This window comes from Streptopelia decaocto (assembly GCF_964273445.1).
Source record: "Streptopelia decaocto genome assembly, chromosome: 6".
In the NCBI taxonomy this organism is placed as follows: domain Eukaryota; kingdom Metazoa; phylum Chordata; class Aves; order Columbiformes; family Columbidae; genus Streptopelia; species Streptopelia decaocto.
This window is the reverse complement of record NC_138660.1, coordinates 11571900-11587907: the sequence shown is the minus strand read 5'-3', so window position 1 is coordinate 11587907 and position 16008 is coordinate 11571900. Positions and strand designations below refer to the sequence as shown.

Here is a 16008-nt window from a genome sequence, read left to right as displayed (position 1 = left end):
TCAAAACTGTTGTAAAAAAAATAAGACTGTGCTGTGTTGTCTGTCTTCTATGCTATTTATTAAGACTACAAATTAATAAAAAATACTGGATATGGATACAGGAAAAAACAATTGTTATTTTAAATCTTATCTGTTATTTAGTTATGATGTGCTTTGCTTTTCCTGTAGTGTCTCCACCCCTTGTGCAATAAAATCCTGGCTGAATGTCTGAATATTAACATGAATTTGAAACAGAACAATACAATAATAAGCAAACGTACCATTTGGGAGTTTTTTATTCTTGAATTGCATTTAAGGTGTGTAATACATTTTTAACCTTTTACGTTTCTAAATCTCTGTGCTAGTCACTTTCTCACTCTGCACACTCATATTAATCAGAATAGATTTTTGGAAAGGCTAATTACAGTTACCAGCTTAAGTTGGGATTTTCTAATGAGATAGAAAAAAGCTTTCTGTCTGACAGGAGGCAGACTCCAAGGTTTGGGTAAGCTAGGCTGCCTTTAAACTTCTTTTGCTTTTGTTTTTATAAGTGAAGAGTAACTCTGACCAGAAATCCAGAGATATAGTATGTTCTATACACACACGTCTCCTTGAAGAAGTAAACTAAGCAGGAATGCCATAATGCTAACAATATGGAAAATATGCAAGATCTACTCAAGATGTTTTAATGAAATTAATTTCAAAACTAAGGCATTTTCAAAGGTGAATTAGGGTCCTAAGTCTAGCAAGTGCCCAGTGGGTAGGGAGGAAGGTGGCTCCACTCATATCCCTGTGTTTGCCTTGCTGGATTGTGGCCAGCGCCTCATCTGAATATAAAGCTTCTATCTCAACAGTAATTAAAATAAATAATGATGTGTTCTAATATTGTTTTTATTAACGTTCACCTATGTTGTTTTGTACCCTCAGCTTTCTCTGTTAGAAGATGCAGGGTTTGGCGGTGTTCTTCTTTACATTGATCCTTGTGACTTACCAAAGACTACAGATCTTGCTGATAAAGCTTTTATGGTTACCTTGAACAGCGGAGGAGATCCATCAACACCTGGTTATGCCAGTATTGGTAAGTACTGTTCAAGGCATATTCAGTTAATGGACGTTTTAATTCTCTGCATATTGTAAGTACGAGAGTTAGAACACTAAACCAAATCCTGCCGGAAGCAGAAGCCCTGAATAAGGGAACACTGTGTAGTGCAGCATGGCTCAAAGGATGGAATCCAATCTCAAAAGTTCTTTTCTGTTAAGTCTTGGCACAAAGGTTGTACTCTAAATAATTTATTTCGTGTATTGACACACTGAACCATATTATTCCTGCTTATTCTTATCCCATGAAAAAAAAAAAGCTGTGAAGTACCAATCCAGCAGTTTGCGAGCAGGTTCCATGAGATCTGTCCCCACTGAAAGGAGTATTCTTCCTTTCATTCTGTCTTCCAATTTCATAGTATTGGTAATGGAAGCTTCTGGTCAATAGGTGAAAAGTAAAATATAATCAGAAATTTATATTGAAAAAATATTTCAGAAAAAATAATGTTTACAGTATCTTTGCACAATTACCACTTGAATAGGATATGTTCATTTAGCCTGTCTCAGTTCTGCCTAGATCGATTTGGTTATCAATTATACTCCTCTAAATACATTTATTTTCAAAGTATGGGAAATAAAGAATTGATTTTAAGGAATTGCATAGTCTTTTAAAAGTTTAAAGTTGTTTGTTTGTTTTTAAAGCAATGTTAACAATAAATAGAGACAGCATTGTATTTAACTTGTATGAACTACTTAAATCTCTATTCTGGCAGTTCAGTGAATGCGTGTTTTGCTCCTCTGCTGCCTTTTCAGCTTTATAACCTTTTTTACTATCTAACTATTTGGAAATGTATTAAGCAGCAGTCTATGAGTTTGTGACAAGGCTTCATCAAGAATATTTGGTCCAGTTACTAGCTCAGACATCTCAAGTCTGACTTGAATTGGCACTAAATCAACTGAGGCAATGCTGAGATACTTCATGACTAGAATGGCAGAAAATAGAAATATTTGCCTGGTTGTCAAAGAAGGGTGTTAGCTATTCACAGCATGAATGCCTTGACAGCTCAGTGGGAAAGAAATTGCACATTTTCTCAGTGTCTCAGTGTACCTGACCCAGTGTTCTTAAAAGTGTCCTGGGAGCTACAGAGGTAAATATAACACTCTTTAAGCTTTATTCTTGCTCATTTCATGCAGCTTATTTGAAAAACAGTTTGTTGCTTATCTGTCTGGCTCACTTCTTAAGGTTTTATTTACCCTACATGAGAAGTAAAGCTAATTAAACTGGATACACAAACAGGAAGATGCCACTTCAATGTCTAAACCTTATGTGTTGGTTTTCTGTCAGTAAATGATCTCATTGGCAGTGTGCGTTCCAATCTCCAGTTTGAGAAAAAGAAGCTTAATTATATGGAAAATGGCGATATCCTTATAAGTACATTGATGGTTTCTACTAGAACCCTAGTCTGCCTTGTGTGTAGTTTTAAATCTCTGAGCAACACTCATAAGCAGGAATAGGCTATCGTGTTTCTAAAATCATTTATATTTTGGTCATTGAATGCAATGATGAGCTGAAAGAGCTCAAAGGAACAGTTGAGGAAACTCTTTTTTACAGTTCTGTCACTGGAAGGTAGATCAGATGGAAGCAATGTCTGTGTTTCTGATGATAATCTTCTGTAGAAACTATGAATCAATTTGGTTAGAGGTAACTTTTGCCCAGGACAAATACAAATACGTCTGGAGTGCAGACTTTTGCCTGAGGAATGTGCTTGCATGTAAGGTAGTTAAACCAACTACATGTGGAATAAAAGTGCCAGATACCCAGGGTTGCCCCATCACTTTGATTCACCAAATGTAACAGGCACTCCAAGAGATTTTATTGGAAGCTCCTGCTTAAATTATTGGCCTGTCATTGATACCATCTGCACTTCACATAATGCCAACAAAACTGTTACTACTACAATCTCAGAGACTGCTCTACCACCATTGTCCCTTTTACTAGGAAATTCCTAGTAAGATGAGTGATCCAAAGTTAGTCTTGTGCTAGGTGAATAAAAGGTAGGAAATGTGTATTGTCATGCTGCACTTATGTTTCTGTGTGGCATCAGAATATTGGACAGCTTCAATTTTTTTTCCTATAAAATAAATCTTCAGGAAGTGATAACATTTACAGATCTCTTCTCAAAGCTGACAACATTTTTAAAATGAGGTATATAATATTTTGGAGATAACTTTAGAGTTCTCACATGGTTTTAGCTCAAATCTTCTGTTTCATGAAGATTAAATACTGTACTTCTGCATAGGAATTATTTTAGAAGGTACAGAAATTGCTTGAGGATGGGTTTCAGATGCGTACCATCTATGAGTGGAATGATTTTTTTGATCTCTGTTTAATAAAGGGAAAAACGTAGTGATGTGGAAAGGGAAGTCAACAGCACTTATGTAAAAGTTTCTGCAGCTTTGTGTGACAATTTAATTATTCTGTTCCTAAGACTCTCCCAGTCCCGTGTCATAGCAGTCCTGAAACAATCACATGTGCCTTTGTGAGCATCAGTTCTGTCTTTCTGTCTGCCAAAGTCTAGTGTCCTCCATTTGTAGAAATCTTTATTCTGTCTTCTTTCTATTGAAATGCAACAGTGGATGAGACTCAAGGAATTCAAGGGATTAAGAAGTTTGAGAAGGAGATAAGAGGCCTATGTGGCAAAAAATATCCTGAAAATTAGAAGAAAAGCATAAAACTTGAGTGATTTCCCCATCTACTTTTTTTCCACTTTGGCTTTTTGAATGCTGCACTTACTTTCACCTGCCTTTGTGTGACAGAGACACATTAGATTTCTCCATTGCTGTACTTCAGAGCCATTTTAAATCAAATTTGTTTCCACACAGGAAATGGCTCACTGAACAAAAATATGTATAGAACCTATTTGTCAATTCTAGTATGTAAATAGAAAAGTGCCATTGTGATAAGCATTGAGAATGCTGCCCCTGAGATAAGATACCTCATAACAGAATTGCTATCTGTGCAGTGGTGGAACAGAAATTATTTCATGAAGAATTCAGACAACATCATAGAAAATACTGTGAGCTTAAAAATGCTGAAATATAACAGCTGTAATACATAATCTTATGCTGTCAGCTGGAGTTTCAAGTGTAATGTCTTTATAGAGAATTGTCACACAGAGGTTATAACAGTAAGGCAAAGTGGTATATTTGGAAGTAGTCCATGCTTTAGGTCATTGGTGAGCCGTGCTACAGGGATTTGGGTGAAGAATCAGTAACAAGGAGAAATGCACAGTGTCCCTAGAACTGTGAATAGTGGACATTATTCAGGCAGAGAACTGGCATGAGCATTTCTCAAAAATTGCTAATAAGATTTGATTTCAGAGGAAGGGACAAGGAAGATGAGGAATTGGTGAAGTGTGGATCCAGTGCAGGCCACAGCTGATGAGACCGTCAGTGAAGTTTGTGGTGCCTCTGACAACATTTAAGAAAGGACAGGAATGCTGGACAGGCAGGCGAGTGGAACTGGGCCTGGAAACTATCCAAATCTGCCTTAATTGACAACAGTTAACTCTGTTTTGCTCATGACAGTAATTGTAAGTGATCTCCCTATCTTTAGCATGACCAATGAGCTTTTCCATCTGATTTTCTCCCCCTGTCCTGCTGAGTAGGGGGAGTGGGTGGGTGTCTGGAAGCTGGCCAGGGTTAAGCCACCACACTGTGTTCTCCGTGTTTTGCTAAATTATGGCAAAAGTTAAAGAATACCAAATACGCATAATAAAAATCCCATGGCATTTACCTCTTTAGTCATATGTCAATCTTTAATCAAGCTTAGCCAATTCACAGTGAACACAGGGAACTGCTGCTACTACTTGGAATATGGGTAAGGAAGTACATGCTGTGATTCTATATGTTTATGGGCTTCCTGCTTCTTAACTGCATTTGTCCTTCATGTCCTTTACTTCATGATATTTTACTCCTCTGAAGCAACCAGGTGAGTGGAAGATAACTAGAAAATAGAAAGCTGTGTAACAGTTTTAACCATGCATATGCAACATATGTTCCAAAATGTTATATTATAAATCAACACGTCTTTTCTACAAGATGTCCTCGGCCTTCGTTTCTCTGTTCTTCTAAAGAACAAAACACTATTACAAGGATAGATTTTCTGTGCTTGCCTTTGCAGCTGTGGAAATGATCCTGAGAATATTTATTATTATTATTATTATTGTTTTCAAATTTTGTGTTTACTTTCTGCTAATAACATCAGATAAATGAAACATGAAGATAACTTGGTGTGAAATTACTGTCTGCTTTCAGGCTTCTGAGGTTTTTTTTGTTTTATTTTCCTTATGGACAAACTGAAGCTGGGGAGAAAGAGAAGTTGACAGTGCCGTATTTAAATTTAAGGGAGTGTGTATATATGTTTACGTATACTCTTGATCATTTATTTTTTACTCATGACATGACTTTAGTGGTTGCCGTAAGAAAAAACCCACACTTTATCATTACTGTGTGAAAAAAAATCTCTGCTAATGCAATGGAAAGGTAAATCCTTAGAAAATACAGTTTTTTGAATACTGAGCACAGTAAGTAATAATTTCAGAAGATTTTCAATAATGCGTCTAGCACTATGGGTTCAAAAGGTGTCTGAATCCATGATCTGCCTCTTCAGATTTCGCAAGATACAATAAAGCTATTAAATTTGTGTTTAAGTACCAAATTACATGTTCTGAGTTTTGGGGGTTTGTGGTTTTTAGTTTTTCCTCCTGTCTAGCTTTCAGTTGTTGTTGCATGTGTTTAAAACTGAAAAAATCAGTGGGCCATAGATATATTTTAGGCTCACAGGTTTGAGTGTGTGAGCCCTCTTAATTGTATATCAGATATTGTTTGTCTTCTGTTAAGCTGCCTATAATTTTATCTTGAGGGGAGAAGTGAAATTTGAATTGAAAATGCAGTGATTTTCTCAATTAGAGTATTAGAAGAGGAGGGTAAAAATGACTGCTAATGCTGCTGCAATAGCTTGCTAGCAACGTTTGTATCGTTTAACTCTTGCAAATGCCATACTGAACCATCTGGTCAAAACTTTCCTCAGTTTCAAATAAATAATTATTAAAAAATGTGAATTTAAAAGAGTAGTGGAATGTCCAAGTGTTAGACACCAAAATATTTGAAAAACAACAAATTAATCCTTCCTATGCTGCAGAATTAGTTAATTGGAAAATATTCTGCCTAAGCACTTGTTGACTCCTTAGAAGTTGGAGAGAACTCCTCAGGTTTTTTGACATTTCACACAGTTTCTAACTGCTAAACAGCCTTGACTCCTTACAGAATGTTTTCCACTGAAGCCACTTTGTCTTTCATGCAGCAAAAATAGCATTTTAAATGGTGCCCAGATTAAATTTTTGAAGCTCCTCAACTCACAAGTGAGTTTAGCATATTTAAATCTTTTGTGAAATCATGATTGAAAATAATCCTGCCGTAGCTTTACTGACGTATTTCCGTTGTGTAAGCAAGCTAATTTATTATGAGCTTGTGAAACAGCAAACATCACTGAATGGCAATAAGTCTAGCTGCTGTGTTGGAATATGCTATGACAAGAACGTGGGTGCCTGCAGAATCAGTTGAAATGAGTTGTCCTTACCTGGGTTGAGAAGGTGGCTCAGGGAAAACTGCTTTTGCAGCATTAGGGAGTTTTGTGAGCGCTCTCTTGCACTCCTTATACAGCTGCAGGTTGTACATAGGAATGGTGTTAAGAAGCAGATGAGACCCAAGACAGGTTATTAACAGAATATTTTACTAGAACTATGTGTATGGATGAGGAAAGGAATTACTTTTGTTTGCAAAGGTGGAGGGATGAATAGCTGTGTGTTTGCTCACGTAGCAACATACAACAATCCATTTTAAGAACCAGCTAAGCTCTGAACTGGCTGTCAGCTAGAGGCCAATTTTATGGACCACTTGCTCTGTTGCCAGTCATTTGCTGCTTAATGCCCTTCTCTGCTCATTACTGTGGTTTCTTCTCATCCTTTATCTTTCACGCTTTTCCAGAGGCTTCCTTGTGATTCAGGTGGGGGTTGTTTTCTTTCAGAACCCAGTTAAACTAATGTTACTTGAGATTTTTTCATCTAGCAGTGTCTAGCAGATAAGCAGGAAAGTTTAGCAGTATTTGTACATGAAATTTGAGTTTATAACAAAAACATGCATAGAAATAGCAAACCAATAGTCACTTTCAGTTTTTTGGTAATTGCAGCCTGTAAACAGTTTATTTATTCACTGTAACTGAAACACTTGCTTAGCCCGGTATCAAACTGGTGATGACACCTCCCCACTACAAGTGGGTAACAGTGGTATTGCTGCTGTCTGGGGATCCAGAAGGGGCTTAGAACAGGAGGTAGCCAAAATGGCTAAGTGGTTGAACATTTCTAACATAATAAGGCAAATTCACTATTAGTTATGCCTTTTTCATAATCCATTTTGTATGTGCAAAGCAAATACCTGTTTTGAAGATGACTGTGTTTTACTCAAGCATAGTGCTAAGATGACACCTCAGAGTAAGTGGCAGGCATTTCTGGTAGGTGATATTATTAATGCTGGTGTAATTGCGAGAAGTACAACTGTTTCAAAGTATGATTTCTGGTCGGATTCAACCAATAATTTTGCCCGTGTAGAAGCTGAAGGGGAAAATGTCAGAACCAGAGTGCTTGTGAGGCAGTTTAGGTACCCCTCGCAGGAAGTCAGAGCACATAGTAGGTGTATATGTATAAAATAAAGGAATTGTATCTGGTAATAAAGCTTGGTTAGCTTTTCTCATATATTTATGCATATATGTAATACAATGGAATTTTATCCTCCTAGCATTCCTGTGCGCAAGTTGGGATACTATGGCGTAACTCTTATGTATTGCAGAGTTAACACCTGCAAGTGCACCTGCATCATATGAAGAGCACCATAAAGTCAGCTGGCTGATTTTTTTTAAGCAACTAAAGATGTAATTAGTTTTATAATTGAATTTTTTTCCAGTGCAATTGAATACTGTAGGCCAGAATAAACCAAACCATCTTTAATTTGACTCGATCTCTGTTCCAGCCCACTGCTTACCATATTCAGCAGCTGCATAAAAAAGATAATAGTACCTCTTCCTACTTTCAGAGAGGTTGAAACTCCTCCAGAAGAAAACTTAATCACCTTAAAATGGAGATGTGGAAAATACCTTTTCTTTACACGAATGTGTTCTATCATATTATATAGTACTGTTCTGCAGAATACTACAAGACATAAGTAATTAATCACAGCTTGGGTGCAGAACGTTGCATTTCCCTTTGTTGAACTGTGAGATTTCTGGCAGACCATTCATCCAGGTTACCAAGGGCCCTCTGAGTGACAGCACATCCATCTGGTCTATCAGCCACTCCTGTGTTTGTATCTGCTTCAAACTTGCCAGTGACTTCTCTGTAGAAGTCTATCAGGTTGCTCAGACATGATTTCCCCTTTGTAAATCTATTCATACCACTCCCAATTACCTTCTTGTCCTTCATATTTTTGGAAATTATTTACAAGATTATGTACTCCATGACCTTCTTGGAACTAAGGCTGATCCTAGATCCTCCTTGAATGTGATAGGAGTGATACTTGCTTTTGTCATGTCCTCATGAGCTGCTTCTGCCTGGTTAACCTCTACTGGATGGTCTTCAGGTGTGATGTTTTAAACCACTGTAGACATATTGCCTGAGGATGCTCAACATGACTGTAGGCATAGTGACTGCTTTCTATTAAGGAACATTAGATACACGTGCTGTTGCTGGTACAAAGTTACAATACTCTTTTGTGTAAGAGACTGCATCAGTTTTGATGCATAGCTGTTCTCTCTTTTCTGTACTAAAACAGTTCAAAATGCTCTGATGTTTGCTCTGTGAAAGCATGGAGCTTCATTTTGGGAAAGGGATAGTTCTGGGAGCAGTATTTGGGGGTAGAGATGGCCAGGTGCCAGCTGTGCAATGCAAGAGAATTTCATAAACGTGGGAGAATGTCTGTAACAAGGAGGCAGTCACAGCTTACAGAGCTTCTTTCTTCAGTGCTCTTGGAGTAGTCCTGTGTGCAGTGGTGCCAGGCAGTATTTGCTGTGTGATGGGTACAATGCTAGAATGAGAAACACTCAGTTTGTTGCCAGATGTTTTTGTTATCTGGCATGTTTTTCATGTGCAAAACTAACCTGTGAGAATGATTTGAATCAACCTTTGAAACTTTGGTGACTGTTTCAATTTCCATTAAGACAAGTATATGCATAAAATGTGTGTAATTTCCAGTACGTCTTATATGCTAATTTTACATAGCTGACAGGTGGGTCTATTGAGTTAGTGGAATAAAGAGTGAGGCCTCCTGAGTTATTTAAAACCTTATTGATGTCATAGATCTTTTAGAATAATGATATAATGATTTCCATATTTAAAATGTTGTGCTATAGGGATCACCATTTACAAAATATGTAATGAATAAATGCTTGTGCTGCCTACTTGGGACGTAATTTTTTTTCTTGTAACAGATGTCAGCTAAAGCTGACATGTGGTCACGATTTATTCCTTTCTCGTATAATGCTCATAACAAGGAGACTAATTTTGGAACAGCTGGCCTACTTGAGTTTTAAAATGCATAGGTTTGGGGTTTTTTTTTTTTTTTCATTGATTTCCAAGCATCAACAGTTTTTCAGCTAGTCCACTGTGTGATGTCTGTCAAGCCCAGTTTAGTCCAGAACTACAAGGGATTTTCAGCATTTTTTTTGTGTGCTCTGGAAGAACTGAACTGCACGTTGCCAAGACTTCAGCAGTTAAAACAGTTAAAACTTGGGCAGTATTAATTTTTGCATAGCATAAAATCCATTTTGCTTTTCATAGTAGCAAATGAAATGTAAAGGTGAGGTAAAACTAAGAATTGATGCACTTGTCAGTTGCTTCTGCTCCCTCCCAAAATCACTGTATTAGCTGCAACTTCAAGTTTTGCTGGAAAGAGGCAAAATATTTCTCTGGGTAGTAATATTCTGTGCTGACAATCCATTGAAAAATATAGATACATGACCTGGCATGAACTATCTTGATGAATGTTTTAAAAGTTCCCTAGAAAGAGAGAATATGGACTTTGCAAAAAGATAGTGTGAGTGGAATATTTCTTGAGTTAAAATGAGGTGACTCAGGTGTAAGGAGAGTTGCATAAAGGCTACATGGATAATTTCATAACAGTATCTTTGATTTTTGTAGAAGGCCTGGGGTTGGGTGGGGAAGGATAGAAATTCTGTAATACTAGAGATGTAGGTATCAGATGATTGCTACTGGGTTTGGCTAATTTTACTTTGTAGTTGTACTAGGTTTCTTAGCCTTAGGTCCTTCGATACTCTTATTACTTTTTTAATATTAGCCTTCTATTTTTTAAGTGCAGTGTTACCTCACGAGCTTCAGGATACTGGAGGGAACCTAGAAATGCAGCTTGACTGCTGTCTAATGTAAAAAAAAAAGTATAAAAAATAGCCTGAAACATAATGCAAATGAGGAAAACATCCATGCATTTTAGGTGCATTTCATAACTGTTAGGCATTACTCATGCTTTTGAAATATTTTTTGTTTGTTACAACATATCAAAACAGAGAAAGCATGCTTAAAACACTTAGGCAAGAGCAGTAGTCCTAAACTGGTCAACAATGTTTTCCAAGATTTACAGCATCAGTTTTATTTTTTGAGTTTTTGGCAATTTCATCTTGTTAGATGAAACATGTCTGTGTTTCTAGAATCTGAATTTATCCTGTGATTTATACAATGAACCTGTAATTCTGAGCTCCGAAGCTCTGATTTAGGACTGTCAAATCTCTTGTTCACTTTGTAAGATGAAAAGTTGAATTGCAAATCCTGTAATACATTTACAAATCCTAAAGCATGTGTAGAAATGCTGCAAGAGATTTAAAAATCGTAACATACATCTTAATAAAGTAATTTTTAGCTCTGCAAATCTATACCCAGAAGTCAATATCTCTGTGATCCTAGCAGAGATCATTCTTGTAATTTAATGTGATTTCTGTTTTGGTTCAGGTTCTTTATGATTTATTTCTATGGGACTTATGTGTATTAAAATACTTTTCCGTTTCTCCTTTGACTTCATAGAGTAAAAAAAAATTAAAACCACTATCTTCTGAAAAGAGAGAGGAGTTGCCGTTCGTAGAATCTGTTACAAAAACTGTTCCCTGATGGTTGTATTATAGCACAAATGGGCAACTGAAACTTTCATAAAACTAGTGGTATCTAGTAAGATATTTGTCTCATAGTCTACACATCTCACTATGGATCATTTTTTGAAAAGACATGTTAATGTCTTGTCTCACCTTAAGATGAGAAAAAACCCTACCTTTACTTTTTTATTGCCATTTCTTCGGATTTATTGTCTTTTGAATATATGGCTACTGTGAATACTGTATGTACTGCTTGGGGAGCCAGACACTGGAACAGGTTGTCCAGAGAAGAACCTGAAATGCAGCTGGACATGGTCCTGAGCACCTCGATCTAACTAATGCTGCTTTGAGCAGGGAGGTTGGGCTGAGTTATCTCCAGAGGTCCTTTCCAACCTGAACTATTCTATGTTTCTGTGAGTAGGTAACAAATTTTAGAATAAATTCAGCCTGACAGCCAGTTCTTGAACAGTATTATTAATTAATAAAAAAAAATAAAAAAAGTCATCTAGGACAGGATGGCCTAGAAGAACCTGGGAACTGTGACATGAAGCCAGAAAACCCCAGAGTATGCCTTGTAGTGTTCTTCCTTATAGTTGAGCTGATAAGAGCTGGCTGTCTGAAACACTTTCAGAAAACATGTCTGTATGATAGGAAGGAAAACAAAATATTGAGCAAGACATTAATCAGGAAAATGAGATGTAGGAATATAATATGTTTTTGTTAGAAGTATAATTTGTTTTTCCATTTTAACTACAACTCACCTTTTTAATACAATTGTTATGGAATTATTATTTCAATCAACTGTTATTATTGACTATCTTGTGTCATTTCTTGGTCTTCACTCTTGATCAGTAGTTCAAAGGACTTCAGTCTTTCTGAAAATAAAGAACAAGATGCTGCGTGTGTTGGCATTATGCAGCCATCTAAATTGATCTTGGTATAGTATTAAAATAGGGGAAAGCTTCTGTGACACCTGTTGTAACTGAGAGAAAAAGGAAGAAGTCACTGATTGAACACATCCATCTAGCGCAATGTCAGCACAATGGTAAGTATGCATTCATGACCCAATCTAGAGAATAAAAACAACAGTAATTGTCTGAATTGGAAGAATCAGTGGATGTTTTCTGTGAGCTATAAGTTTAAGGAGAGAATTAGATGGATGAAACATGGATACTTACGTTATTGTAGTCTGGTTTGCAGACATTAAAGAAGATTTCTCAAACAGTACCAGGTGCTGTGCAGTAAGGAAGATGACAGGATGAAATGTATTTTAGAATTTTTATTAAGGAACTTCTGACACATTGTGAGAAATGTGTTAGTCAGTTTTATGACATACCCTGTAACACTTCATCATATTTGTTTTTCTCTGACTGTAAGGTGTGGTCTTGGTAGCTCATATACAGTTTTTGAGGGTGCTAAAGGAATTATACCTTCTGAATAGGAGCTGTATCCAGTGGTTCTGAAATAAGCTAGAAGAAACCTTGAGGTCCAATAGTGTTTGTACTAGCTACTGCAACATTACTGTAATCTTCATGATTCTTTGGTGGTGCAGAAGTTATGAAAAGCTGCATGGAGGTTTTCTGGAAGCTCAAGTACAGTGACCATTGTACTGTTCTGGTAGGTGTCACAGTTACTGTGCGGTGGTCAAAGCTTTTTAACATGGAAGCAAGTTGTCCCTCCTGGAAGAAATGGTTGCACTGTTAATTTTGTTCCTCCAGACTTTGGGCACAGGAAAGCTATTCTGAGCCTCAGAAATTTCAGCTTTCCCCTATATTGCTCTAGCTGAAACAAATTCTGGTGCATAAAGTAATTGACAGTCAGATTCACAGGTGGGTTTTCTGTAATATGGGATTGCTTGAGGGGCATTAAAAGTTCTGATATCTGTATTCCAAAGTCTGTAGATACACATATGTTTACAGCTGCTTTTCTTAAGCTATGTCTGGCAGCCCAGTAAAACTGAACTGAGTTAGTAGTAGCTGTACTAATGCACTGGTAGCCCTGTACTAATTGTTTGTGATAAGAAGGTGTATATCCTCACACAATCTGGTTTTTGCTTTGTAGACATGACTTTGCAATACCCAGATTCCCTGTCCTCTGGTGAGGGTCTGGACACCTACTGCTTAATGAACAGAAAAAAAAAAAAAAAAAAAAAGAAATTAGAAGGAGAAATATCAAAAGACTTTGACAGTACTATTTAAATAGAGAACTTATCTGATTCTCTCTCCTGATAATTCCTTCTACATTTGATTAAACTGAGAAATAGAGGGTTCAGGTCCTATTGCTGTGGCAACAAAAGAATTGCTAAGAGCTCTGATGTTTAAGAAAATTATTTTTGCATGCAGCCTACTAATAGCATTATGTGGAGCTAGTCGCCTTTCAAAAGGACGTTACTGTATCTTTTTTCAACTTTTAAATACACATTATTGTAATATCGAATACTTTTTACATTAAATTTGAATAACTGAGCAATCATTGAAAGGATATAGGAGACAATACAGTAATTACAGTGAGGCTGGTAATGCCTTGATCTTTTGATTTCAGAACATGCCAACATTTAAAAAATAATATCATTTAGTGAAGAAGAATTCTTCTCAAAATGCTTATTGCAAGTCAAAAGAGACTTTAATCTAGTCAGTAACCCATGGTCCTGTAACCCAGGAAATGGCACAGAAAATGTTTTAGGGTTTTTGTGTGTTTGTTTGTGTTTGTGTTGTTGTTTGTTTTCTTTTCCCTTTTGTTTTGTTTTTTGATGAGTCATTTAACCCATGAGGTATTTGCTTTTTCAGAGAGGTATTTGTTAACCTTTCTTGCATTTCAATTAATTTGTGATTTTTGCTAAGATGCATTTTGACAGAAGTTTCCGAGTAGCCCTAGTATTGATATTCAGAATTAAACTAAGATTTCTGGCTTTTTGACATATTTCAAAGTGTTTATTTATCCGGGAAGCCTTACAGGGTGGGGGAAGCTATTTTCTATTTTTCACAGTTATTGACTTTTTAACGTCATTGTTCCGACAAGTTAGAACAATGCTTAATTATTGGCTGTCTTAAGTTTAAAGAACGAGTACTGAAATTCAGAATTCAGACACAAGAAAGGGATTTTACTATTCCTGTTATATGAATTGTGTAGAGATGCACAGAGATAAAGCAATTTGTCCTTCATGATTGTGAAATTAGTTGAAGAGATACACACTGATTCCTGGGTTCTTTTTTTGTTCATTGAAATACACTGCTTTGCTTTTGTACTCTGTTTAGTTTATTTGCTGTGTGAATGCAGAGAGATTATGGCATTGGAAGAAGAAGAAAATTTAGATGCTAGTTTAAACTCTTTATTTCTCCCTTTCCTATTTTTGTGGGGAAAAATACCAAACTATACTGGAACATAATAGTAACAGTAGTGTTGTGCTCAAATCTAATTTAGAAATTTTAATCCCAGTAAACTATGCCAAATATCTCAAAACTTTTAAACATTTGAAGTCTAGAAAGAAAAATATTTTAAATAAAAGTGGATATTTGTTAAGCTTTCTGTGTTACACTCCAAGGGTCCAGAGTGATATTAATACTAGGGTAACACAAGAATTGTAAGAGGAATTCAGGATATGATGAAAAGGACACAAACATGAAGTTGGCTGACAAGTTGATTTCTCAAGATCCTTTCTCTCTGTGACTCTTTTTGAGAAGACACAAGTGAGCATTTCTATGTGGTCTTTGATATTTTGTGCTTGGTTGTGTTTTTTGTTTGTTTTTTACTTTCAGTAGAAATTTTGCTTGTAGTGGAAATAACAGTAATGTTTATCTGATTAATTAAAACAAGTTAAAGAAGTAGATAATTTATCTTACAGTGTGTATTTGAGCACCTAATAGCCAAGCTAAAAGGGGGGACCAAAAGGTGTCTTCATGACACAGCTGTCATTACAAGTTTGCTGCTTACAGCTTACTGAAAAAATGTACAGTTTCAAAACTGGACTGGTTTAATATTTTAGTAACTATTATAATAGAAATTCCCTCAAACTCAGTCATATGTTTCACATGTATCAACTCATGTTGAAACTCTTAGCCTGAAAAAAAGGGAATAGAATAAAGCAGAGGGAATAAAAGAAACTGAATGTTTAAATAAATATATATAAAACATCCCCATACAGACCTAAGGCACTAATGTGTACTGGACTAGATTTTGATGTGAGCTTGTTGCTGTTCCAAATCTGAGAAGTGTGGATTTCCCTTTAGCTAGAACCTGATGGATTTTTTTCATATATCCAGTCTTAAATAGAGTAGAAGAAAGAATCTGTGGTCTTAAATTTCAGTTGTGCATTTTGAGCTGAACTGCCTTAGTAGGATCTACCAGGCAATATCCAGTATGATTCGAGGCTTGGAAAAGCACTTTTGCAGCTGAATTACCTTTCTTGTTGGAACTGTAATTGTATGTCTGACTGGATGTGGGTGCTAATTTGAGTACTTGTGCCTCTGGTGATTTGACTGAGATCAATTAGATGCACAAATGGTTAATTAGAGCTTAGATCTATTTAGATAGTGTATAGCAAACTCACCTACTTCTGTTTCAGGTTCTACCTTCCTGGTTACTGTCCTTTGTATCAGACTCTGTAGGAGAAGTAACTTCTCAAAGGCGTATGTTGAAGGCAATATATGTTGCAGCTTCTAATAATACCTTTCAACATTGTCTTCCTGATATTGATAATGATGCTCTAATTGTTATGGAGTGCTTCCTAAAAAATGCTGATGACTCTTCAGTCCATTGATCTCACTGGTGGCTGTTCAACAGCTTGC

The 16008-nt window shown here is 36.4% G+C and overlaps 1 protein-coding gene across 1 annotated transcript in view; it reads left to right on the top strand.

The window, feature by feature from the left end:
- NAALADL2 (N-acetylated alpha-linked acidic dipeptidase like 2) overlaps window positions 1-16008 on the top strand; it is a gene marked incomplete at its 5' end in the record, with an annotated part of 331247 nt that overhangs the window by 180416 nt on the left and 134823 nt on the right. The window contains one exon of the mRNA XM_082056016.1: window positions 907-1057. Coding sequence (XP_081912142.1) covers window positions 907-1057 — 151 coding nt within the window. The remainder of the gene's footprint in view (window positions 1-906; window positions 1058-16008) is intronic.